Source organism: Ambystoma mexicanum, chromosome 4p (assembly GCF_040938575.1).
Source record: "Ambystoma mexicanum isolate Mex_15411 chromosome 4p, UKY_AmexF1_1, whole genome shotgun sequence".
Classification (NCBI taxonomy): domain Eukaryota; kingdom Metazoa; phylum Chordata; class Amphibia; order Caudata; family Ambystomatidae; genus Ambystoma; species Ambystoma mexicanum.
Window position 1 is genome coordinate 1,221,410,003 of NC_090927.1, and position 27,562 is coordinate 1,221,437,564.

Genomic DNA, 27,562 nt, shown 5'->3' on the forward strand with positions numbered 1-27,562 from the left:
AAAACTGCGACAAAGAGTCCGGCTCATCGAAATCCCTTCCCGATATGCCAGAGATATGCGACAGTCTTGCAAACATCATCTCAGCGGCAAGCAAGCCAAAGGACATGTCGAAAGACATGTCAAGACGGTCAAAGATTATTCAGATGGGTTCTATCCCCTATCTCTAAGACACTGGCAGACAAATCTCGACCGCCTACAGACCCAAGAGTCCTCTCCCACTCCAGACCCCTCTGGCTCATCTCTATGGACAAGAGATGGGTTTGAGGGATACATGAACAAGTTTCCAAGTTTGTAGATTTTTTTAAAGGTTTATCACCCCAAAAAGACCAAGAGAGGAAGTCTCTTACCCACTTTGTCCAAAGTTCAAAAAACTTCAGGTCAGTTCCCTCATGAGGTGCTTGACTTGTCAAAAATTGTGGAAGTCCATCGAGACCCCTATAATCAGGGAGAGAATCCTTTTGAAGAAACACCGACCCAGACCAGTTTCCAGACTGGGGTGATGAACAACCAGTAGTCGAAGGCACCATGGCTTTCTCCTTCGACTACTCCAGATCCAGACACCTTGTGCATAGACCCCCTAAACCCCTACTCGCCGCCTCAAAGACAAGCCTCACCTATTGATGACCAGATGGCCTTCAATGCTATTCTTAAAAAGGCCGCTGAACATTTTCAAATTGCCACTTAAGAGGCGGTACAAGATACCGACTTTGTGGAGGATATTTTAACGAAAAAACCACCCACAAGTCAAGCGATACCACTATTAAATTCCATGAAGAGGCGCGTTGCTCCTTTTGTTGACGCCATCTCAAACGAGGGCTGTAAATCCATGAGTCTAGAAGCTTTTTCGCCCCTCTCCAACAGACCCGCTTTATATCCGGGAACATGCCACTCCCGACTCCCTAGTAGTAACAACTACAAGGAAAAGAGCCTGTGTACCCTTTTCTACGGTTAAGACACCACCAGATAAGGATTGCAAGAAGTTATATGCCCTTGGAAAGCACATTACAACATCAGCAGCTTACTCCGCTAGGATAGCTAGCAAACCCACATTGCTGGCTACTTATAGCGATGTCCAATGGAATTTGCTCCAGGAGGGCCTGCAAGAAGTCCCAGAGCTGGCACGATCACGCCTTCTGGCGGTTGTTTTGGACGGGAGGCAGGTCAATCAGAACGTCCTCTAAAATACCCTGGATGCTGCAGAAACAGCGGGACGAACACTGGCCAAAGGTACCCTGCTTAAGAGGCACACATGGCTCAAGAATGTGGGCATTAAGTCGGAGACTGAGGCATCCCTTATTAACAAGCCAGTTAAAGACACTAACCTGTTCGGGAAGGCAGTGGATGATGCCTTACAGTTTCATGGCCACAGGCCCAGAACACAAATACCACACCATCTAGTGATGGGGGCATTGGGTCACTTGACTTACTTATGTCCCTTTGGGACCCATAAACACAGGGGCCCTGGCTGGACTAGGTCCTGGCGCCTTTGGCACCAGGCTCATATAGAGATGTGAGCAGGAACACTTTATTTCAGTGCAGGAGTGCTTTTATTTTACAAGAACTTTCCAGGAGCTGAAAGCATTTATTCCAGAGAACATCCTCATGGGCTGATTCATCGGGTGTGGCAGGGTGTAGCAGGCAGGTTGAACCTGATAGTCGTGGCTTCAGAAGCTCAGCTATATAAGCTGCTCCATCCTTCAGGCTGGTGCTTTGCGTTACTCTCCACTCAGTTTACTTATCTTTGAAACCAGGCGTTCTCCTGCATACTCACTTCCCGGAAACCGGTGCTTCATCGCTTCATCTGCAGACTCATCTCCTGACAGCCAGTGATCTTGATCCCGATGCTGCAACACTGCACTCCGCATCCACGAACTCGGACCCTGTGAAGAAGAAAGACCAGGTTAGAACATCCGTCCTAGGGCCGCGCCGCATTTGAACCCTGCGTGTGCCCCCAGTTACCAATTTACCAGCTACTGTACCGCTGCAGCTTCGTTCCTCATTCCCTCCGGCTGCCGCCTCAGCCTCCGCAGCTTCTGCCAGGCCGGCAACATCACCTGCAAGGTAAGAAAGCAAAAGAGCAAACGTCAAAAGTGGAATAGACGGCAATACAAGACAACAAACTTTACAATACAACATAAACAGATGAGGAAAGACAAAGGCAAACAGGAACACTTACCTGAAGTATTATGGCTTAGTCGCAAAAGGACTGGACTACCATGTGCAAGGGACCAGTGAAGGAACTCGGTCCAGATCATAAAAGCTCCCGTGGCAGAAGCAGTAGGACGGAGTGCTCGCCAAAACTAATCAACAGGTGAGCTTTCCAGGGACAGCGCATCCCACATTTACCACGGTTTGGGAGAAAGGGTCTGGAAGGGGATCAGGCGCACAAGCTGCCATACTCACGCCCCCTATTCTCCATGCAGGAGCAGTCCTGAGCAGCATCACCTATTACCTATCACCACATAAGCGCAGAGGGCGAACTCGGACCTGAGCAACCTCACCCCAGTGAGGGCTGCAACCGTGCCCCAACGCCTCCGCAGAGACCAGGTGAGCGTAACATAGAGACAGCTAAAAAGGAACATGAAACCTTAAAGTCTCTAAACCAAATTGCACAAAGACCCTATCAGCAGCGAGGGAGTAGCTCTCGCTGCTCCTTTTCGGGGACATTGCTTCCCACGTTCCACCTCCATAATCAATACGGAACAGGGAATACATCTTGGTCCTCCGGACAAGGGCAACTGCCACGGGAAAATATCAACAAAGATGGCAGCGCTGTGGAAAAGGAAGGGGTATAAACTGCACCCAAAGAGGCTCCCCAGCCTCAGCTCAAAAATGACTCCCCAGTCCAGGTCCCCTCCGATTGCCTCCCCGGTTGAGGGACGAATAGCCTCTTTCTTTCATGCATGGGAAGGAATCACAACAGACCAGTGGGTGCTCAAGACAGTCACCCACAGTTACTGTATCGGGTTCAGCCAACCACCTGAATACCGACCACCAACGTCCAGACGCTTATCGCCAGAACACCTGAAGATCCTGCTGCAAGAGGTGGAGATCCTTCAAGACAAGGGCGTGATTGAAGTTGTCCCCATTCTCCAGGTAAACAAGGGTATTTATTCAGTGTACTTCCTTGTACCCAAAAAGGATCTCACCATGCATCCTGTGCTAGACTTGCGCCCTACAAACAAGTTTGTCAATCCTCAAAAGTTCAGAATGACAACATTACAGAAAGTAATCCCTCTGCTAACACAGGGGGATTAGATGGCAACATTGGATATGAAAGATGCATACTTTTATATATATCGATGCTGCCAGCGCACAGAAAGTACCTAAGGTTCATGATAGAGGAACAGCACTATCAGTTCAAGGTCCTTCCCTTTGGCATTTCCTCAGCCTCGAGGGTATTTACAAAGGTGCTAGCGGTAGTAGCTGCTCACCTGCGCAGACAGTCCATTCCAGTCTATCCTTACCTTGATGACTGGCTAATAACAGGGGATTCGTACGGGACATGCCTATCAAACATCCAAAACATGGTAGATCGACTCTTCAGTTTGGAATTCTCAATAAACGAGAAAAAGTCCAGTCTACACCCCAGCCAAGTCAAACAATTGCTGGGGGGCTCTAATTCAGACAGAAGGCAGCCTTGTCTTCATCTCCAACGAGAGGGTTCAAAACATGCTGTTCTAGATCCCTTACTATGTAGCCAATCGTGAGGTGACTGAACCCCATGCGACTGTTGGGGATGATGGCCTCCTGCATTTACTTAGTCCCAAACGCACGTTTTGCGCATGCGCCCCAGCAAGAGTGGCTCAACAGCCAATGGTGTCAGGCCAGCGGACAATGGTAGTCTCATCAGCCCTCATTCTCTCTGCAGTGGTGGTTGAGGGAAAACCTCTTACAGGGGAAATCCTTCAACACCCCCGCAGTCGAAGCCACTCTCACCATGTACACATCTTTCATGGGGTGGGGGGGCTCCCCTCCGTCACACGGCGCACAGTGTTTGGTCCCCAGCAGTAACATCCAACCACATAAACCTGTTGGAGTTGTTGGCAGTGTTCAAAGCCCTGAAGGCTTTTCAAACACAACTACAGGGGAAAGACAGTACTAGTCCTCACAGACAGCACCACGGCCATGTATTACTTCAACAAACAGGGCGGCATGCACTCTCCAGGGCTATCCAAACTGTCCCAGAACATATGGAAGTGGGCTCGCAAACACAAGAAGTTCTTCCTGTCTCAACACATTCCAGGGGAACTCAATCTTCTGTCAGACGTTCTCAGCAGAGACTTCCCACTACCCACAGAGTACGAATGGCGATTACACGAAGACATTGTCTGCAACGTCTTCGCACAATGGGGCTTCCCAGAGATCGACTTGTTTGCAACTCTGGAGAACCACAATCCCCAGATTACGCCTCAAGGTACCCCCAGCATCGCTCCAAGGGGAACAGTCTTATGGAAAACATGGTCAGGGGAAATTTGTCTAGGACTCCCCTACTCAAGAAGACCGTGCACATGATACACCAGGAACCAGTCCCAATGTGGGCCCGCCAGCCCTGGTCTCCCATCTGATGGTGATGTCGATCTCTCCTCTGATGAAGCTACCTTGCAAATACAACATGCTATCACAAGACAAAGGGGAAACACTCCATCCATTCCCGCAAACTCTCAATTTAGCGGCCTTGCTCTTGAAGTCATTGAGTTCGGGCACCTACAACTTCCTCAGAGTTGCATGGACCTACTTAAAGAAGCAAGAAAGCCTAACACCGGACATTGCCACTCCAATGAATGGAAACGCTTCGTTCTCTGGTGCAATTCAAAGAGCATCAATACCATAGACTGCTCTACAACACATTTTGCCTTATACCTGACTTGCCTACTTGACATGGGTCTCCTTATTAATTCCCTGATAGTACACCTAGCTGCACTTTCAGCTGATACTACGTCCCAGAAAAAGGTGTTGTGGTGGAAGATGCCAGTGATCAAGGCTTTTATGGAAGGGGTTAAAAGACTTAATCCCCCTATTTCAAACCCAGCTCCTGGATGGGACCTAAATGTGGTATTAACTAGACTAATGGGATTTCCCTTTGAACCAATGCATAAGGCTAGCCTTAAAACACTCACCTACAAGACCGCCTTCGTTGTGGCAGTCACTTCAATAAGAAGAGTTGGTGAACTACAGGCCCTTTCAGTTCAAGACCAATTTGTCACAATTCACAAAGACAAGGTGGTTCTGCGCACCACCCATGGATTGCACCTAAATTAATTTCAAAGTTCAATGGGAACCCATCAATAGAACTACCCACTTTTTTCCTGAACCCCACTAATGTGGCAGAGAAAAAAGCCTACACACACTTAATGTGCGCAGGGCAGTCGTATATTAGCTGGAAAAGACTAAACACTAAGGAAAACAAACCAGTTTTTCGTTTCAGGGGCGGCTGATGGAGAAGGGGACCCTGTCTCTAAATCCGCCATCTCAAAGTGGATTGTAAATTCCACAACGCTCTGCTACACTATTGCCAAGAGAGATCTGCCCTTCAAGCCTATAGCACACTACTCTGGGCACTGGGGCTTCCATAGCATTGATTGCAAATGTTCCTCTCGAGTCCATTTGCAAGGCGGCAACCAGAAGTTCTGTACACACCTTTACTAAACACTGCTGCCTAGATACTCACTCTAGGTCTGATTCTCAGGTGGGACAAGCGGTACTAAGACATCTCTTTACTACTGTTCTTTCTCACATCCCAATATGCACCTACATCCTTGATATGAGGACCCGACTGCCTACAGTCAGTTAAGTAGGTCAACCCTTTTCATTCTCAGCAAGTAGTGAGGGTCATACTTTTTTGGAGCCAAGCTACCTCAAAAAAACTTCCTCGATAAATGATGCTCTTAATATGGGTCGCCGTTCTAGTGCATCCGTCGGTATATAACCATCATTAGGATATTGGGGGCTTTGCGGTTCGAGATACATTTCTGTTCCCGACACTGACACCAAGCCCGCCTGCCGGCACTTCACCGCTCCATGCTACAGTAGGAGCGAAGCGGGTGCAGAGCTCTGCTGCCTAGCTGTATTATTTCTTCAAACCTCCGGCACCAGCCCCCGATGTCCTAATAATGGTTATATACCGACGGATGCACTAGAATGGCGACACATACTAAGAGCGTCATTTATCAAGGATGTTTTTTTAAGGTAGCTTGGCTCCTCATAGCATGACGCTCGCTACTTGCTGAGAATGAAAAGGGATGACCTACTTCACTGACCTAGGCAGCCATGTCCTCCTATCAAGGACTTAGGTGCATACTTTCAGCTTTGGCAGGTAGGACTTATTCACCATCCTACACCGACTGAATCATAGAAGTCGCAAGCCCCCACAAGTACCAGCTAGGGTGGTACGAAACTGGCCCAGATTGAGCCTTTGATTCTGTATGAACTAGGATTTTCGTAATAATTGTTTTCTCCTGATGAATGTTCGTTATTTGTGGTTTGTGAACAGAAACATGTCGAGACATGTTGGGCGGTGCCTACTGGGCTTCCTCTTAAGTACCAAGACTTTCTCACATCCCACCACCAACTCCAGGTACTGCTCGCTAGTCTATGCACAGCATGTGATTGTAAGTAGATTCACAAGGGTCAGAAAACATGCATGACTTACCGTAATAGCATTTCTGATGATTGTATCTGCTTAGATTCACATGCGCCCACCATTCCTCCCCACTCGGAGTAGAAGGAACATAAACTTCTTATTTCTGCTTTCTCTCTATCTGTACTCACGATAGTCATAAGGCTCCCTGGTGGCAGAAAAAAACACTACGAGAGGGACCTCGACGCGTGAGGGATTTTGGGTACACTACATGTCACGTTAGGGATAGTGTTACAAGCATGCCCATGTCGACGTCCCCTTTCGATTCTCGAAAGACGGGATGCAATACTCTGCGATTACCACTACATATCGGACTATATGCTCAGCATGTGATTCTAAGCAGATGCAATCATCAGAAATGCTATTACGGTATGTAATGCACGATATATATATATATTTTTATTTTGGCAGTATGTGCAGAGCTTCCTTACTATCCTGTATGGTATTGTAACCTGTGGTCTTGTGTATATTGTTTGCACACGATTAATTTGTTTTTATTGTAAAGCAAGGCACCTTTGCATAAGTAGCATTTTCTTTTTAAAGTGAATGATGGAATTGAAAACGATTAAACTGGATATATTACTAAGTCTAATCATACTTTAAAAAAAACATCTGTCATGGTGTATATGTGGTGAAGAATTTCATGTTTCAATAACATTTTATTGAATTATGATCGGATATTACTTGTGATTTATGTTTTGTTGTTCTTTTTAAAAAAACACTTTAGTAGAAACACTGTTGTAAAGTGTCTTCTTATTCTTGTAGCATCCATTGGTTTCACAGCCCTTAAGCCGCACTCTTGCCATTGAGTTATTGGATAAGGTGAATAATCCTGATCACTCAAGTTTCCACGACTTTGATGACGATGACCCTGAGGTAAGAATATACAATAGTCTTAGTAAATCTTTATTCTATTCCCTTAAGGTCAAACCCTTAAAATAAGTCATGCAAACATACCCCAGTTCTATTTATTACACAGAGGTAACACATTGACCGGATTGATTAAAATTGCCTTCAATAAAACATTATATTGCATTTTTTTTTTTTACCAGCAAAGAAATTCAAAGGTCTTTTACTTCCCATTAGTCAAAACAGAAATAAAACATAAACGTTGATAGTATTAAGTGTCTTATTTTGTTAAGGGATCACTTAACATTTCGCTAGATGTCTGAAGTCATTGGTGAGAAACAACTTTAGTGTAATCTTTTCTAAGGACAGCCTGCATTAATTTTTAGGCAGTCGAATAGGTCTGTAAAACTACTTTCCCAAATTGAATACTGGATGGTAGTTTCGTAAGTCAGGATAGTGTTTCCACTCACTATACACATCTGCTTTCCTTCGAGTGAGGGATAGTGGCTTGTGCATTGCACATTTCCCCATGTACTATGCACAAGTGAAGTTTCATTTTTCCGAAGTAGCAATTTCTCATGAGGATCTTTTTGATACTGTTAAAAGGATTTTTGCATTTTTGAACTAGTAATCTCATTTGCCGACAAAATCCTTTTTTGTTTTTGACAAATAAAATGTGTAACATTAGTATCCAAGAGTAATTGCTTGATCTTTGTGATCAACCTTTATAATGCACAATGAAAATCAAAATTACGCTTTAGTAGTGCTCATGAAAAATCGGAAGTTACTTGTAGAGAATACTTTGAAGGGTTTAGAATCTGGACTTCAGCCTTTCATAAGAATACGTCTAGCCTGAAGAAGATCTGGATTAGGGAATTCAGACTACTTGGGTATCTAAGAGGAGTGTTCAGACAAGGATTGGCATTGAATGTTTTCCTAATCCATAAGGCATTTAAAGTAGTGAACGGTCACACTGAATCAGATATTTCAGGAATGTAGACATTTGTAGGGCATAGAGATGAATGTCTCATTGATCACTTCATTGTTCCACCCAATAACTGTAGCACAATTGACCTATCCATTATTATTTGAGTAAAGTGATCACTTATTCCTAGTATTAGCTTTATCACTCCATACAATAGCTAAGAGTTCTCCAGCATGGGGTCTACCATTGATTTATATGCTCATGAATATTCCCGGTCGTCATGCTGGGAATCCTTAGTTAAAAAAATAATAGTTTTGCTTTAGCTTGAAACTGCATTTCTCCTCTAAACCAATAACTATACTCTGGGTCATACTGCCCCCTTCCAATGACAGTCGTCTCCCTAAGCTCCACCCCTTGTGGCCATCTTCAGATTTTTACAACACGCTTCAGTGTTGGGAGTCCTCTTCTTGCTCTCCAAGCTATTTTTTGTCTTTCAAGTTTTTCCGGCACATTTTGACAACTTTTGGATAAATTTTTGCTTCATCATTCAACCAAAAGTCGATTACCGACCGCGTGGACCCGCTGTCAGCAAAGATCATCCTACATTGCTTCCATCAAAGTTTCGAGAAGGCCCAAGGCTTGAGCTTGCTTAGCGCCTTTAACCATGTCTGAGGAGAAGAGGTGCCTCTTCAAACTCTGCACGAAATGTGGATTGAGAAATGTTTATGTCAAGGATCGATACAATAAATGTTTATATTGCTTGCATCCGGACATGATGAGGAGGGATGCGAGGTCTGCCATGGGTTTTTGAAGACAATGAAGGATCGCTACAGCAAGCTGGCAGTGTTGTTCAATTCGGGGAAGGCACTGACCCTGTTTCCAAGGACCGACCGCTCCCACGAGTGAACGCCCTCTGAAAAGATGTAAAGGTCCTTTGAGGACGCCCGCGCTTGGGGGTCCAAGAAGGTCAGGCTCCACAAGACTAATCCCCAGTGTTCGCTGCCGCTACGGGGCCCAGCTCGGAGAGGAAACTGTTGCAGCTGCTGGCTACTTCCACAGCGAGCATACCCGTGAGTGTTGCCCATTCTCACCAGAAGTCTGACTCCTTGAAAGCTTCACTTACCATCTGCAGACAAACCGATGGAGAGATCTTCAGGTGGCCCTTCTCTGCCCCCATCAGCGACGCCATTGTCCAAGTCTGCGACTCCATCGACTGCTCAGCCTCCCAAGACAGCAACGTTAATGACCACTTCATCGTTGATGATCACAACCCCGTTGACAAAGGCTTCTGTGACCACCTTGTTGACGACCATCACATCTTTGTCGAAAGGGGGGGGCTGACACAAAGGTGATTTCCACTGCCATGGCGTCTGCTAATCTGTGAGTGTCCCTGCCACCATGGCATTTAGCGGCTGTGGCAGCACCGACTAAGACTGCTGGCACCGTAGGGATGGAGCTGACTCCCCTTGCGACTCCACTCCAGAAGGCTGCAGAGTAGAAGGGTTGGATCCCGCCTATTAACCCAAAGAAGGTTGCAAGGCTTTGAGCTGCATCAGAGAAACTGGTGCAGATCTATACAAGCTCTGACGGAGACAACCATAATCTGCCCGAGGACTATTATTCGGACAATGAATGGGGCCATGGAGCATCATGTGCTCGGCCAACGGGAGGAAGGTGCGTTCCTGGCATTGATGGATCTGGAAGACACCTACTTTCACGTCCCCATCCACCCGAAGCACCCAAGTTCCTGCGGTTTGTGGTCCAGGGATGACGCTATCAATTCAAGGCACTCCCCTTTGGCCTGAAATCGACCCCAAGGGTGTTTTCGAAGTGTTTGTGTCCGGTGGCGGTGCATCTTCACCCCGAGGGCATCCACGTCTTCCCTTACCTTGATGTTTGGCTTGTCCATTCCCACTCGTAGCGAGCCAGCACACAGCGAGCACCGTGCTCCTGCTGACGGATCTCTGGTTTTCCATAAATTATCCAAAGTCCTGCTTGGAGCCATCGCATAACGCTCAGTTTCTGGTAGCCCGACTCAACACGGTCACTTGTCTGGTGTCCCCCACCGAAGAGATGGTGATGGCCATCCTGGGGAAGGTACAGCGCCTGTCGTCGGCCCGGTCAGCTACAGTGAGAGAAGTCTAATTTGTTGGGCATTATGTCTCCCTGCATCACCTCGTCCCTCTTTGCAGACTGCAGATGAGGCTCTTGGACGGACAACATTGCCCTCAATGAAGAGTTCCGGCTGGCGATCCAGTGTTGGGGCATGCACCATCACCTCACACAAGGAGCTCCATTTCAGGTCCCACCATACCAGGAGATGGTCACCACGGATGCCTCCCTGGAAGGTTGTTGTGCCCATACCGGACAGTTGCACGCCAGAGGCCTCTGGCTGCCAGAAGAAAAGACCCTTCACATCAACATCCTAGAACTTCAGGCAGTCTTCTGAGCCCTTAGGTTGTTCCTGCCGTCACTGAACACCACCATGTTCTGCATCCAGAAGTAGGGTGGAACGCGCTCTTCAGATCTCTCCCGGGAGGCTCAGACCCCCTGGCACTGGCCCATTGTTCAGGACATGTTCCTCGTCCCTTTTCACCTGGCGGGCACCAAGAACACCATTGCAGATTCGGCAGGGAGCTGCGTTCTTGCCACAAATGGGAGCTTCACCAGGATCAAGTGGCTCTTCTGTTTTGCTAGTGGGGTCAGTCCCAGATTGACCACTTCAAGACAGCGTGAAAAACTAAAAGTGTCTGAGGTTTGCCAGCATGTTCCCGCAGCTGAGAAGCATGGGGATGCTTTCTCACTCCCATGGGAAAGCATGGGGATGCTTTCCTCCTTTGCCACTCCTACCAGTGATCAACACACTCCGACAGTGTCACTGCAGGATGATACTCATCGCTGCAGCCTGGCTCTGACAGATCTGGTACCCAGACCTGCTACATCTGTCGGGGGGGCGCATCAATCTGGCTGCCTCTTCTTCAGGATCTTCTCGCCAGAGAAGGCGGGGCGATTCTGCACCGTAATCTGCTCTGCCTTCACTGAGCCTCAGGGCCTGGCTCCTACAACCCTAGTTTGTACATTATTCCCTGCCGTTGGAATGGAAGGACATCCTGGCCAGGGCCAGAGCTGCTTCAACATCAACGTGCTATGGCCATAAGTTAAATGTTAAAGATATTTGTACCGCGCGCCGTCACCAACAGAGTTGGTTCCCAGGCACTCTGGCGGATCTGCAAACGGGAAGGTGGGATGGGTTAGTAAGGTGAAGAGGGAGTAGGATAGTAAGAGGAATGGTGTTCTGTTTGCAGCTTCAACTCGGTATAAACAGTGTACTGAGCATTTGGTGCACGTATTATGTGTTGTAGCAGTGTTGTAGCAGTGTGGTGAAGTGCTTGCGGTGCGAGAGGTGGTTGTTAGTTTTTGAGCGAGATAAGTATATAGAAAGTTTTGAGCTTTTTGGTTTGTGGGTTATATGCTTTGCAGCTAATCACAGTATGCCCGAATGCCTTGGTTTCGGGAATCCTGCCCGGTGTGAAAACGGCTAAACTTGAGAGTCCTGTATAATGGGGGAGAGGCCCACGTCCAACAGAGCAATTGAGTATAGTAGCGCACTTTGCTGGATTTGAGAAACCATTGAATAATTCATTACAGTCCTAGAACACAGCTGGAATCGAGAGTCCCGCAAAGGGAGAGAGGCCCACGCCTGGCAGAAATTTTGGTTTTGGCGCGACACATTCCCTGTTGTGTTCTAATGGACTATGCATAGTGAGGTTGAAGTTTCTATTCTCCTCATTGGGAGTCGGAGCAGGAATGGTGGTCTCTTCTTACCCTACCATCTATATATGTCTGCTTGAACTATGGGAGTGGTATGGGCCGGGATGCTGTGGATGAGTCGTCAAAGTGATTTATTCTCGGTCTGTCTGTGTCCAGTCTATAGTGTCCTCTTGTGGCCATCTCTCAAGATGTCTTATGTTTTGGGGTGCATTCCTTGGATTCTGTTTGTGTTCGGTTGTTTAGTGGGGGACACAGGTCGGTCTCTTTATTCATCGTTGTTTAGTGGTATGGGCGTTCTTGTGGGTGGTCTTCTAGTTACGCAGTGAAGAGCCAGGATTTGAGCAGCTTCCTGAATACTAGGTGTTTTCTTGTGTTCCGTATATTCTTTGGAAGGTCATTCCATGTTTGCGGTGCCTGGTGAGAGAACGTGGATTATCTGAGTTTATAAGTGGAAGCGCTTCTCCATGTGGTGCCGGACTCAGAAGATTACTCCTCTCCGTGTCACAGCCCTGCAGCTCCTGCCGTACCTGCTTTCTTTGGCCAAGGCAGGACTGGCTCACACCTCTATCAAAGAGAACCTGCCTCTCCTTTTCATCCATCGCGTAGACCTTCTCAGCCATGGCTTTCCAAACAGCTCCAGTCAATGCAGTGTGTTTTACGCCGACTGGAAAGGCGATGGCTTCACTACAAACATGAGGATGACTTTAATTCCATATCTTATATGATGACTGTCTTCTAGCCGCTAAACAATCTTATTTCTCGGATATTCTTCATGCCCAGTCAGCCCACCCACAACGCCTCTTTCAAACTTTCTCATCTTCTCTCTCCCCCAACTCTTCTTCCATATCTATCCAAGTTACTTGAACGTTTTGTGTATCTACAAATGTTAGGCAAGATTGTATGCAATACCCTTTGGGTGCACTACAACAACCCTGACCACCCAACCTTTGGTATAAGTCTGTACTACACAGGTTGGTAGCGTGTTGAGCAGCCACGCTTCTCTCAAAAGGGGTCAATGTGAGCTGAAGGGGAGTTAAACCGAGATTCACAGTGACAGGTATTCAAATAAACTCTTACACACAAGGTTTCTTCAGTAAACAATTAATAATTTATTTACCCGTCAGTTATATTAAGTCTTCTTCAGAAGGGAGCAATATAAAACAACACACAAATACACTCCAAAAATACACACTCTTAGTTATCTAAATATGCAAATACCCTTTTGGGATGACACACAGGCACTACCTACACCCTCAGGTGACTTCAATAGCTGTTGGCATTAATATATTACTGTTGCATTTAGAATATTCTTGGGAGTAGTGTTAAAGAGAAGAGAGTTCAGAATAAAACAAGTATTCACACAGTTATTCTTAAGTAGGTAAGTACTTTCAAAACAACCCTCCAATGCAAAGTTAGTTAACCTTTTCCTGGAAGGAAGGCAAAACACATAAACAGAAGAGAGAAGAGTCATTCAGGGAGCCAGGCCAGCCAATGATTAGTTAGCATACGTCAAGGTGAACTGAAGCTCTTCTTGCAGGTAAGTAGAAAGTCTTTTCCAATGTTTATAAAGTCTTGGTAGAATCGAAGCAATCAAAGTAGGGCCACAAGATGATTGGGCGTGTGAAGTAAAGAAGCTGCAAGCAACTCTACACATACAACCAAGCTAGTCTCCAATGAGGACAAGTGGCTACACAACAAGAGATAAGTTCTCTTAGACTGTACAGTACCTTTAGTTTGAAGAAAAAGTGCAGCAGATGACTTCTGTTCCTGTGCATCTCTGCAGATCTCACTGTTCCTGGGCCTTAGTCGTGGGGACAAGAGGGAGGACTTCTGGGGACTTCTGCACTGCAATGGGATGGTCAATGCTCGCAACCGGCAAACTTCAAACAAGTGGCTGTTCAGTGTTTCACTTCTCGCGTCTACCGCAAATAGCAACACTGCGGTTCCTCGCTGTCAAGATGGGCTTTTCTTGCATCTGGGGTCCCGCACTCTGAGGGGGCGCAGGCTCGGTCAGTCCTGTTTCCTTGGGAGTCCGGAGGATCTTCGTGGAGCTCTTGGCCAGCTTAAAAGCAATGCACACAAACTGGTGTTCCTCTCTCTGGCGATCCGGTTCCAGCAGCGACTGCAGTGGATACTCGACCAGCTTTGATAGGATGTGCAGATGGCTTACTTTGGAGTTGATTGGTCCCACCAACTCAAAGGGAGAGAAGTCTTCCTTGCAGGGGCTTCTCTGTCAATACGAATTTGGAGTTTCAGCAAAGCAGCAGGGCTTCACCGGGCAAACCTACGGTCCACGAGTTGCAGCAGGCGTCCTCTCCAAGTTCTTCTTTGGATTCCTTCGTCCAGTGGTCGACTCTGCCTTCTCAGCCAAAAAGCCTCGCCTTTTATGCAGGTTTCTCCCATTCATTCCAGCCTTGCTGTCAGTCACCTAGCAGGGTGGCTGTCCTTGGCTGACAATCAGCCGGCCAATCACCCAAGAGTGCATTCCTGTTTCCTAAGAGACTTGGGTCAGGGAGTTTCGGGCACCTCCCTTGCTTCATGCCCCCGCCAGACACCCTGGAGCCAGAGGCGGGCTTCACTCGTGAATCCCACCAAAGGCAAATGGACCAAACCTGGTTTGGCATGCAGAGTAAATCTCAAGAAGGACCTTTCCACAAAGAAATGGCGATAAAAGAACACTGGGGCCATTTTGACAAAAATGCCACCCATGGGTGCTTTACCGTGGCTTCGAATGCAGCCTGCGGTAAAATCCCATAATGTTAGTAAAACGTAAATCACTGCCATCAGCCATTCAGTGAGGAAAGGGTAACATAAAAATGTTACATGGGAAGCTAGACAAAGGGTATACTAAGTAACCCCTCCAGCACCCTATTGTAAGATGGCGTGTGCGGGATCTAGAAAGTTACAACTGTAAGTAAAGTCATTTTCACTTTACTGCTCTGGGAAAAAGTAGTTTATCCCAGAGAAGGTATTTAAACCTTGGGGAAATCTGGAAGCTTCCCTGTGCCACTGCACTGAAGGTGCTGTGTGGTGCAATGTGAAAGATGCTGCCTATGGAGTTGGTCAGACTCCACAACCAAAAAGACAGTGTACGAAATCACATTAAAATACATGCGAGAGTGCGAAAAAGGGTCTCACTCTCCAGGTAAAAAAAGAAAAAAAATCAAGTCCTCAAAATCCAGCAAAGTTGCTGGGGGTCTCTAATGTAGAGGGAATTAGCACATTTCTGAGAATTCTCCCCAACGTCTCCTCATTCGTCTCTAATACCTCGATTCTTCCTCACTTTTCAATCTGGTTTCCGACCTTTGCTCTCAAACCGAAACTGCTCTTCTTTCAGTCCTAAACTCGCTACTTATGAACCACTACTCCAAACATTCTTCCATTCTCTTTTTATTAGACCTTTCTGCTGCCTTTGATACTGTTGCTCATTAACTTCTGCTAGCGTCTGCCTTCCTTTGGTTTCCCTGGTTCAAATCTTACATGTCCCAACTGACATTTTCTTTTTCTTGGGGTGGGACAACTTCTGACTCCCATCCTCTCTCTCATGGTGTCCCACAAGGGTCGGTCTTAAGGCCTTTTCTTTTTTCTCTTTATACTTTTCCTCTTGGCAAAGTTATTTCTTCTTATGGTCCATCTCACCACTTCTATGCTGATGACACCCAGCTCTTTCTGTCTTTTTTCTCCTTCTCATTTGTTATTCATGCCCAGTCGTCGTCATGCCTAATTGCCATCAAATCATGGCTGTCCTCCAACTACCTCACACTTAATGCTACAAAAACAGAAGTACTCTTTTTCCCTTTCGCTACTATTCCTTCTCCTATGCCCCCTCTGTTCGTTTCATTTCCTCCTTCTCCGCGTTTCTTTGTATCTACTCACAATTTGACTCTACTTTGACTCTGCTTTATCATTTAAACATCACATTTCTATCTCTTCTCGAGCCTGCCACTATCATCTATTTAATATTTCAAAAGTCAGCTCTTTTTTAACTTTTGATGCAACTAAGCTACTTATATCTTCTCTAATTTTTAAACCTCTGTTCTATTGTTCCACTACACTCTTTGGTCTCTAAACCTCTCAACTTGCTCCTCTAAAATCTGTTTTCAATGCTGCTAATCGGGTGCTTTTTTGTTTGACCGTGTGTGAATCAATATCCTCTACTCTTCTCACTCTGGGCTGGCTTCCTTTCTATGCCCAGCTTAAATTGTATTTTCTTTGCTTTGTATTTAAATCACTTTATGGTCTTACTCTTGACTACTGTTCCTCACTGGTCTTATTCTTCACTCATTCCCACTCCCTTTGCTCTAGTTCTCAGGTTAGTCTTGTAGTTCCAGCCCCTCCTTGTGCGCAACCAAGCTTTCACACACTTGCTCAACTTACCCCCCTGCATTGGAATCTTCATCTTTTGCTACGCTCTATCACCACCTACTTCTTATTTCGCAAATCGCTGAAACTACATCTGATCCAGCAGGGCTGATCGCAGGCTCCCTATGTCAAGCTTCATTTGTTTACTATTGTACAGTTTGTCCTTTTTGCAATGTGAAGCGCCTTGTATTAAGGCGCTATATAAAAACCAAATAAATACAAATCCACCTGGCCGGCATACCCTGTTAAAAGACCAGCAAGCCGGTTAGGCTTTGCCTGTGATCACAACTACTAGGCAAGGAGTTCCTCAGAGGCCTCTTCAGAACTTTTCCACCAGTAAAGGCTCCTGCGCCAGCTTGGAACTCAATGTGGTCTTGACTAATCTCATGGGCCCCCCCCCCTTTGAGACGGTGTATCAAGCTACGCTCAAGCCTATCTCGTGGAAGACGGTTTTCGTCGTGGCGATCGCCTCGGCCAGACTGGTCAGGGAGATCCAGGCCCTGTCTGGTCTGGCAATAATCTGTACTTGTCTTTCCATGCTTCAAGGGTGGTACTGCTTACACACCTCACCTTTATGTTGAAAGTGCTGTCAGAGTTCCTCCTCAACGAGCCTCTGGTGTTACCTGTCCTCTTCCCGAATCCGTCGTTGCCAGCGGAGAGGGATTTGCATTCGCTGGCCATTGCTTGTCTTCAAGTTTTACGTGGCATGCACAAAGGGTTTTTGGAAGATTTCTCAATTGTTTGTCAATTTTGGACTTGTTAATCACGGGCAGGCCTTCTCGAAGGCTTCCATCTCCAGATGGCTCAGCGGCTGCATCATGTATCTTCATCGGCTGGCTAATAGACCTCTTCTAGGTCGGTCAAGCGCCCAGTCCACCAGAGCCATCGCAGCAACGGTGCCGTTTCTCTCTGGTGTGCCCCTGCTCGACATCTGCAGGGCTACTACGTGGATGTCCATGCACTTGCTTCACGAGGTTCTACTGCGTGAACAGGGATTCCAGAGAGATTCCAGCTATGCAACCTGTTCACTTGTCAGTCTGTTCCACGGGTCAGTGTTTTTACTTCTGTTGAGCCTTGCCACCTACCATGGTTGTGTATATGTACTGCTATTAATCATATTTATGAGCCTGTGAATCCATACCAGAACCCATGCTGGAGAAGGAACAAGTTACTTCTCCAGCATGGGGTCTGGCATGGATTCACATGCTCATGAATATTCCCCGTCGTCAGGCTGGGAATCCTCGGTAAAGAAAAAACCAGTATCAGTTTCGTTTCTGATCTGTCTTTCGTAGTAATAACCAATCACTGGTCTCTGCGTCATACTGACCACAGCCAATGACTGCCCTCTACCTAAGCACCGCCTCTGGCAGCCATCTTCAGATTTTTACCGCACGTTCATGTGTTGGGATCCTCGTGCTATTGCTCTCGAGCGTTAGTGCTATTTTTTCGCGCTTTTTCACAAAAACTTCGATTCTTTCGGTCAAAAGAGCCTCAAGCTCCACCGATCCTACATCCGATCAACGGGGACCCGTGTCGGATTCATCTGTGCCCCTCAAGGGTGAAGATTTCGTCGAGCTACACTTCGGAGGACTCCAGAAGCTTCTCAGGCCCGGTCTCGGAGATGGCCCAGGAGAAGGGAAGCTCGACGCCCGGAAAGCTGTTCAGGGCCTGCCCTGGATGCCAGCTGCAGAACGTCTTCAAGGAGGACGAACACTCTTTCTGCCTTTACTGCCTTCATGGGGACAAGACGCACGTGGAGAAGGACTGTGCGTTTTGCGGCAACATGTCGGAACGGACCATGAAGGACCGCCATCAACGTCTCGCCAGCTGGCTGGAGGGTAAGAGCCCGTCTGGCGAGAAGAAGAAGAAATCTGAGCGGTCTTCTAAGACCTTTGAGGGCGCCCCGGCGACGGGGGCCCAACATAAGGCCAAGCACCGCGAGTCCGCTGGCACCGGGAGCGCCGAACGGTCGGGCTCTACGGGCGCCAGGCAGGGCGCACCCTCCCCGGCACCATCAACCACGAGCCAACGCTCTGGGTCGGGTAAGAGGAAGGCCGAGCACCCGGCGAAGCTCCTGGAGAGACCCCGGTCGAGCTCTAAGGCAGAGGAGGAGCGTGGCAGTGCCCCCTCCCTCAAGGATAAGGCGGTGAGCGCACCTAAGGTGGTGAAGGCCTTGATCCATTCGACCAAGCCCTCTATCGAAACGGTCGCGGCGGCCCTGGCCCAGCCTGTGGAGGCTGCACCAGTGGTGGCGGCCTCGGGGCCCAGAATCTCCCTGCCTCCTCGGAGGGAGTCTTCTTTCGTGCCCATCGATAGGACCCCCGTGAAACCCTCCGTGGGGAAGAAGGGGGGGCAGGGCGTCGTCGTAGATTCGGCCTCAACCTCAGAAGAGGAACTGATCGAGGTCTTAAGCCACGGCCTAGGCGTGGAACAAGACCAGCCCGTCGGAATGGGCCCCGACGCAGGTGACGACGACGACATCGTCGAGGATACCGACGGGGCCCCTGCTCGCCCGTCGGATTCCCCTCTGCCAGCGCCGCAAGACAACTCAGCGGCCATTTTGTTGGCTATACAGTCCTTATGCTCCGAGATAAGGACGAGACTACCGTTACCGACGGAGGAACCTCTCCCGTCGGGGGATCCAGAACCGGGACCTTCTGGTGTTCCCCCTACCAAGAAAAGAAGGATCCATCCACCGCCTCCTTTTCAACCGTCGCGCCCCGTCCAGCCCTCCTCCCCGTCCACCCGAGGGGATGATACGGGGACTGACACGGCAGCGACGGGTACGGACGACGAGGCATACGACGAGGATTTTCCGTCGTCGCCTCCCACCAGGGCTTCTCCGCCCGACGAGATTGGATCGTTCCACTCAATGATCGCCAGGGCATCCGAGCTTTTCCAACTCTGCCCTGAGGAGAAGAAAAAGGAAGGCTTCCTTTACCAACGGCGCGAGACCAAGAGGAAGACGGTCCTCGCAGTGCCTCTGTTGGACGACATTTGGGATGAGGGCCTTTCCCTCCTCAAGAACCCTTCCACGACGCCAGCGAAAAGAGACCGGTACGAGAAAAAGTACCGGGTCCCGGACTCGGCCCCCCTATGCCTCCGGGCGCAGCCTACCCCGGACTCCGTCGTCTCCGCGGCAGCCAGGAAGAAAGCGGGGGGGGGTGCGGCCTCCACGTCGACTTCCCCGCCGGACGGCGAGGGAAAGAAATTGGATGCCATGGGACGCAGAGTCATCTCGTCGGCGGCGACGACGATTAAAGCGGCCAACGCCTTGGCTATCGTGGCCCGCTACGACAGGGAACTCTGGTACAAGATAGCTCCCCTGCTGGATTTTCTGCCGGACGACAAGAGGGCGGAGGCCCTTGAGATCCTGCAGGAAGGTGAGGTGGCCTCGGACCACGCCATCACCGTGGCGACGGACATCGCCGACACTGGGTTCCGCCAGATGGGCAACGGCGTTTGCCTTCGACGTCGCGGATGGCTCAAGGCTACGGACTTTCGGCAGGACGTCCAGACCAGGGTCCTGGACATGCCCTTCGACGGGAACAACCTGTTTGGGAAGACAGTGGACGATTCCCTTCAGGCCATCAAGGCGGATACTGAGACGGCCCGGGCCCTTGGAGTACTGCAGCAACGGCGGACGCCCTTTCGGAGCGGCGGAGGCAAGGGCGCCTCCAAAGGTTCCGGCGGCGGTTTCGCTTCCTACCGTCAAGCGGCCCGCTCGTCGTCGCAAGAGGCCTACAGAGGACGAGGCAAGTCTGGCGGCCCCCGCCGTCGTCGCCAAGGCGGCAAGGCCGCGTCCAAGCAGGATTGAACCGGCCGTGGGGTCGGGCCCCCACCGAAGCACCCCGGTGGGAGGCCGGCTGGCGGGCTTCGTCAGCGTGTGGGAGTCCATCTCCACCGACCGTTGGGTGCTGGACGCCCTGGCCCGGGGCCACGCGCTCGAGTTTCAAAGAAGGTGCCCGCGCGTCCCCCCCGTGGCCAGGAAAGAACTTCACGTCCCTCAACTTCTCCTGGAGGTAAAGGCGATGCTCAGAAAGGGCGCCATCGAACTCGTCCCAAAGAGGCTTCGGGGCTCCGGAGTCTACTCGCGTTACTTCCTCGTGAAGAAGAAGACGGGAGGATGGCGCCCCATCCTGGACCTGCGACGCCTGAACAAGTTCATCAAGGCGCAGAAGTTCCGGATGGTCACCCTCCAGCACGTCCTGGGTCAGCTGGAGGAAGGAGACTTCCTATCGTCGTTGGATTTGGAGGATGCCTACTTCCACATTCCCATCCTAAAGGGGCACCGAAAATTCCTCAGATTCGTGGTCCAAGGGCGTCATTACCAGTTCAAAGCCCTTCCCTTCGGACTGCGGTCGGCACCCAGGGTTTTCACCAAGTGCCTCGCACCGGTGGCGGCGCAGCTGCGCCGCGAGGGGATTCACGTCTACCCCTACCTGGACGACTGGCTCATCCGCGCCAAGACGAGGGAGCTCGCCGTGGTCCACACGGCAAGGACCGTCCAACTCCTCACGGACCTGGGATTCTCCGTGAACTACGCCAAATCCCACCTGGTGCCCGCGCAAGTCGCACTGTTTCTGGGAGCGAGGCTCGACACAGTGTCCCTTCTGGCCTCCCCGTCGGAGGAGAGGACCAGGACCATCTTGGGCAAGGTGCAACGGATGTTGGTGGCCGACGCGGCCAAGGTGAGGTCCATCAAGTCCCTCCTCGGGATGATGTCTTCCTGCATCTACCTCATTCCCATGTGCAGGCTCCGGATGCGCCCGTTGCAAGAGTTCCTGGATGCGCGCTGGATCCAGACGACGGGCAGCTTCGAGGAAAGGATCAAGCTCGACGAGAGTTTCCGACGAGCGATACGGTGGTGGGGCACCCGCGCGCATCTGACGGCGGGCATGGACTTCCAGACCCCAGCCCACCAGGTGACTGTGACCACGGATGCCTCCCTAGAAGGGTGGGGAGCGCACACCGAAAATCTGCACGCAAGGGGACTCTGGCTCCCGACGGAGAAGTCCCTGCATATCAACGTCCTGGAGCTCCGTGCAGTGTTTTGGGCCCTCAGGTCCTTCCTTCCGTCCCTCAAGGGCAAGGTGGTGAGGATCTTCACCGACAACACCACCACCATGTTTTACATCAGGAAACAGGGCGGAACCAGGTCCCCAGCGCTGTCCAAGGAGGCGCAGGACCTGTGGCATTGGGCCGTCGCCCAAGGGATTCTTCTGGTGCCGTTTCATCTGGCAGGGATAAAAAACACCATCGCCGACTCACTCAGCAGGGAGCTGCGCTCGTGCCACGAGTGGGAACTACGGCAGGATCTGGTGGATCGCCTCTTCCGACGGTGGGGCACACCCCAGATCGACCTGTTCGCGACGGCGACGAACACCAAGTGCCGGAGGTTCGCCAGCAGGTTTCCCCAGACGAGGAGCATGGGCGATGCTTTCTCGTTCCCCTGGGAGGGCCTGTTCCTCTACGCGTTCCCTCCCTTGCCTCTGCTAATCCGGCTCGTCAACCAGCTCAAGAGGTCACGGTGCAGGATGATCCTCGTCGCACCTGCGTGGCCGAGGCAGATATGGTTCCCGGACCTTCTGGACTTGTCGGCGTCCCCGCCAATCAAGCTGCCGGCGGACGCGGATCTACTCTCCAGGGAAGGAGGCGCCATCCTCCACCACGACCCGAAGTCGCTGAACTTGCAGGCCTGGCTCCTGCAGCGCTAGAGTTTGGAGGATACGACATACCGGCCGATTGCAGAGAGGTTCTTGCAAAGGCCAGGGCGTCCTCGACTCTTAAATGCTACGGACACAAATGGAAGAGGTTCTCTGTCTGGTGCTACGCACAGAAGATTAACCCTCTATGGATTACGGCTCCCCAAGTGCTGCCGTACCTGCTGACGCTGGCCAAAGCTGGTCTGGCACACGCGTCCATCAAGATTCATCTTGCTGCGATCTCCCGATACACCAGAACCACGGGCCGGACGTCCTTGTGGTCTCATCGTCTGGTGAAAGAGTTCATGAAGGGACTGTTCAGATCGTTCCCGCCGGTGAAGGCTCCGGCCCCGGCGTGGGAGCTCAACGTGGTACTGACCAAACTCATGGGACCTCCGTTCGAGCCTCTGCACTCGGCCCCGTTGAAGTTTCTATCGTGGAAAACAGCTTTTCTCGTGGCCATCACCTCCGCACGACGAGTGGGAGAGATCCAGGCCCTTTCCTGCAAGGCCCCGTACTTGACTTTCCACGACACGAGGGTAGTGCTCAGGACGCACCCCTCCTTCATGCCCAAGGTACCGTCGGACTTTCATCTCAACGAACCCTTGGTGTTACCTGTGTTCTTCCCGTCGCCTTCGTCGCCGGCTGAGAGGACTTTGCACTCGCTGGATGTAGCTAGAGCGCTGAAGTTCTACGTGGACCGCACGAAAGGTTTTCGGAAGACGTCACAACTCTTTGTGAACTTTGGACCTGTCAATCAGGGGAAGGCTCTCTCGAAGGCTTCCATCTCCAGATGGCTCTCCGGCTGTATCATGTACTGTCACCGGTTGGCAAACCGACCGCTGCCTGGCCGTCCGAGAGCCCATTCCACCAGAGCGATCGCAGCTACCACGGCGTTCCTATCTGGTGTGCCCCTGCTGGACATATGCAGGGCTGCTACGTGGAGGTCGACGCACACCTTCACGAAATTCTACTGCGTCGACCGGGATTCCAGGGAGGAGTCCAGGGTCGGCCAAGCAGTGCTGCGCAACCTGTTCGCCTGAGGTGAGCCTGGTGAGGAGGTAAGATGCTTAATGTTGAGTTGATGTGATGCTTAATGTTGAGCCTTTGCCACCTCCCGTGGTTGTGCATGTGTGTACTGCTATGTATTCTTTATTCATGAGCATGTGAATCCATGCCAGACCCCATGCTGGAGAAGGAACAAGTTACTTACCTGTAACTGTTGTTCTCCAGCATGGGTCTGGCATGGATTCACATGCGAACCCTCCCGCCTACCCCTCTGCGGCTCTTCACTTGGTCATACTGCCACTTCACGTGCTTCCAAATCTGAAGATGGCTGCCAGAGGCGGTGCTTAGGTAGAGGGCAGTCATTGGCTGTGGTCAGTATGACGCAGAGACCAGTGATTGGTTATTACTACGAAAGACAGATCAGAAACGAAACTGATACTGGTTTTTTCTTTACCGAGGATTCCCAGCCTGACGACGGGGAATATTCATGAGCATGTGAATCCATGCCAGACCCATGCTGGAGAACAACAGTTACAGGTAAGTAACTTGTTCCTTACCTGTTACTCCTGTTCTCCAGCATGGTTCTGGGATGGATTCACATGCAAGCCCTCCAGCCTTCCCCACTGTGGCTCTTCTTGATTCATACTGCCACTTTACGTGCTTACCAAATCTGAAGATGGCCTCGAGGGGTGGAGTTTACGGAGATGACGGTCTTCGGATGAGGGCATTATGACTGAATACAGTGATTGGTTTAGAGGAGAAATGCAGTTTTCAAGCTAAAGTGAACCTTTTTGTCTTTTTACTGAGGATTCCCAGCCTGACTGGGAATATCAATGAGCATGTGAATCCATGCCAGACCCATGCTGCAGAACAGGAGTTACAGGCAAGTAACTTGTTCTATTAAGATAAATGAGGCAGTATTGGTGGCAAAAATACTGCGCTGGGAGATGGTTAATCATGTTTAGGCCTTTAACACGGTTTTCTCTGTGGCAAAGCAGGGGGGTTCTAATTGCTGTAACCCTATTTCATCATATGAGGCACAGTTAGTTGCATTTGACCAGCTTTTGCTTAAGACATGTTCACAACTTACAACAGAAAGCAAATTCAGGGTGGCTTGCTTTGGCTTCAACCAATTGTTAAGTTTCAACAAAATGCAGTTCTTTGAGTAACTATTTGCAGTCGTGAGATGTTCAAAATGAGGCTATAGGTATGTGGATCTTGAGTGTCCAGTGAGGACTTTTTCTGAAGGGGTGTTTGAGTCTTGTTTCAGAAGTAGACATTTTCCTGTAATAGTTTAATGGTTCTCAGACTGGAGTAGCAAAGAAATGAGCCCAATCTTTTTTACATTGATCCATAAGGCATCTGCACGGTGATGGTTGTTGAAGAACTCTAAGCTCTGTTGACCACAGTAATGAAAATGATGCACAAGCTTTGGGACTTAATTAGTGGCCAATCACATTAAATAGGTGCAGGATGGTTCTGAAGCGCTACACATCTCGATGTTAGTAGAAGCAAAAATCCCATTGATCGCATCAAAAAGGTACAATATATTTTGAGGAGGCATTTAGTACAGAGGCAGTACAATCTGCAAAATAAGCCAGAGTTGTCTACCAGATCGCAGATGGCATTTGTTTATTTAGAATCCATTTCACCCTAAAAGATGGATCAATGTTGTTACTGTTGTTTTCTTATGGCGCACTTGTCCCAATTGTGCTCTAAAGAATCTTCTGTTGGGTTTGTATGGCTGAAACACACTGTAGATCAATTGTAGCAAGGGATTTGAGAACTGTTAAATCAATTTGAAGAGTCTAAAATTAGCATGTTTGGTGGTGTTGTAAATAGTCTGAGGTGGTCTTACTTTACTGCCTCTCTAATGCATGGTTGCCTCATTCAGTTGCAAATAATGAGAATGACCGCCTCGGAGATCAAATCTCATTGTTGAGATCAGCTGTTGTATTGCCTCACATTGACAGAGCAAGCACTTGCTGCACATGGAATTTGTGAGCCACTTGCCAGTATGCCCTCCATGCTTGGCAGTCTATCTGCTAGTCTTTCACTTTAGGTGCAGTTGCTGGACCTCACTTTCTCACAGTTGGATTGGCATTTGATAGGATCCTTGTAGGAATACGTTCCAGATGCTCTGCCGCCATGTCAGTTCAAAACTTGAGCCCAAAGAAACAGCACAGTGCGTCTGTCTGATGGTGTGTGAATGCTGGTTGAAGGTGTGCAGGGCAAGGCAAGGGTGGCAATGTTGCTGAAAATGTGCATAGCATAGCATATTGACGGAGATTGCAAAGTCTTAGGTTTAGGTTGTGTGCATGTATAGCATGGGTAAAAATCTGTTGAAGGCTCGGGCAGGTTTTCTCTTTGAATTTTTTTTTTAATCAGTTTATTATTTCACAATACAACATACAAAGAACAGAAACATCAACATATCCATAATATCATGGGTTTGCATCCAGATTGCAAAATACTTAAATCTGTTAAGCAATCAAGCATTATAATACAAAAATTCAAAAAAGTGAAACCTTAGAAAACTGCTACAAACCTCTATTTCACAACCAAATTTTAGATATCTAAGTGTAATAGACAATACAACACCAACAGACGACACCATATAATGATTACAATAATCCCCCCAACTACTGCATACAGAAAACAATCCATGTGGTTAATGAGCTTCAGCTGTATAGTTCATTAAAAGAACCCCAAATTCGAAAACAATGCCCCGCTCGTCCTTGTTTTGTTAACATTACTTTACCATAGTTTGATAAGGGGCCAACATTAAACAGCCACTCTTCTACAGTCAGCTTTTTTCTTGATTTTCAAACTTTTAGTATTTGTTTAGCCGCCATTACCAGAACCTTATTAATCCAGTCCGTTTTCAATGCTCTAATATTGATCGTAATGAGGTTTCTTGACAGTAAAGATACTAAGATTTTCATTTCTAACAAACAGGTGAGAATGCTTATAATTATGCCTTATGCTATCCCTTTCCTGTTGCATGTTTTATTGCAATATCGTATGGTTTTATTTGAAAGCCGCATGCTATACAAATTACTTTGAAGCAGTGTATTATTCGGTGTATATGGCAAAGACAACCCCCTTAGAAGAGTCAACGTTGCAAAGCAAGAAGATGCTTGCTTCATGGGATAAATCGTCAAACCAAACCACGTGCTAGTAAAAGGGGAAACTGCATTTGATTCCTGTGCCCTCATTTGATTTCAGGATGGGAGTACACAATAAGTGAATATCTCAAACTGGTGGCAATTCGAGATCTCCAAGCTCGATCTACAGCCTGAGGATGGAGACATGCTATGTTTTCTTTTGATTGGTTGCTAGTTAAATAATGTCTGTGTTCCACCAGCTGCTTTATCCATGTCGTTTTCTGTGATTTTTCTTTTAAATCATTTAAACTTGAATATGCATTTCGTCTTTCCATAATTGCCTCACTTTTTTATCCATTGCTTTCCCTTTTTTATTCAAAATAGTTTAAGTTTTGGGGCATCTTTTCTCCTTCATCTCCTCTTGTGCGACGAGCCCCACGTTTTGCTGGTCTTCGTAAGGTACTTGTTTCACTCCAGCAAGCTCTTCCCCTTAATTCCTTTGTCGCTTGCCTTCTAAAAAAGTTTGTTTTGTTGATTATAGGACTTTAACGCTTTTGTGTACCAATATCTATAATCTAGTAATATCACACATTTTGCACAAACTCGTAACACGGATTTAAGTTTGAATTATCCATTTTTTTAAACGTTTGCATGGGCATATTTAACTTCAGTTTAACAAAACGAATATGTATCCTCATCGAAGTGTTCTCCATGCTGATTCGCTAGGATGATGGGTGGGATGATGAACTTTTCCACCCACGTAATTTTGGGTAGGTTGCATCATGCAATAGTGGGTGTTAAGATTTCAGCCAAATCCTGACTTGGGTGCCAGTTTGGTGTATTTACATCCAAAACGGAGAATAGAAAAGGCAGTGGCTGCCAGAATAAATGTGCTGTGGCAGAACTTTGATGTGTAAGAATTTTACTATATGGCTGGTATGCAGTGTATTTGCTTTTTCTCCCAATGGCTCTTGCACACAGAATTATGTTGCTTACTAGTAACGCCTGTAAGTCCTGCAATATCACCAATGTCTTTCTTGTGTTAGTTGGAATAACAATTTGTGGTTTTTCAAGTTTGCGCTTTGAGCTTGCGCCAGCTTTGCATGGAGATTGGCTCATGTTTTTAGTTCACCACTTCATGGCAACCACACCAGGAATCTTATTTTCATTTATCAAGTGGCCTGAATTATTATGG

General features: G+C 48.6%; 1 protein-coding gene across 4 annotated transcripts in view; it reads left to right on the plus strand.

Moving 5' to 3' along the window:
- The window catches only part of MAP4K3 (mitogen-activated protein kinase kinase kinase kinase 3), a 2,398,077-nt gene that overhangs the window by 940,839 nt on the left and 1,429,676 nt on the right, over nt 1–27,562 (plus strand). For all 4 annotated transcript variants that reach the window (XM_069606874.1, XM_069606875.1, XM_069606876.1 and 1 more), the window contains exon 12: nt 7,406–7,516. In XM_069606874.1, coding sequence (XP_069462975.1) covers nt 7,406–7,516 — 111 coding nt within the window. The remainder of the gene's footprint in view (nt 1–7,405; nt 7,517–27,562) is intronic.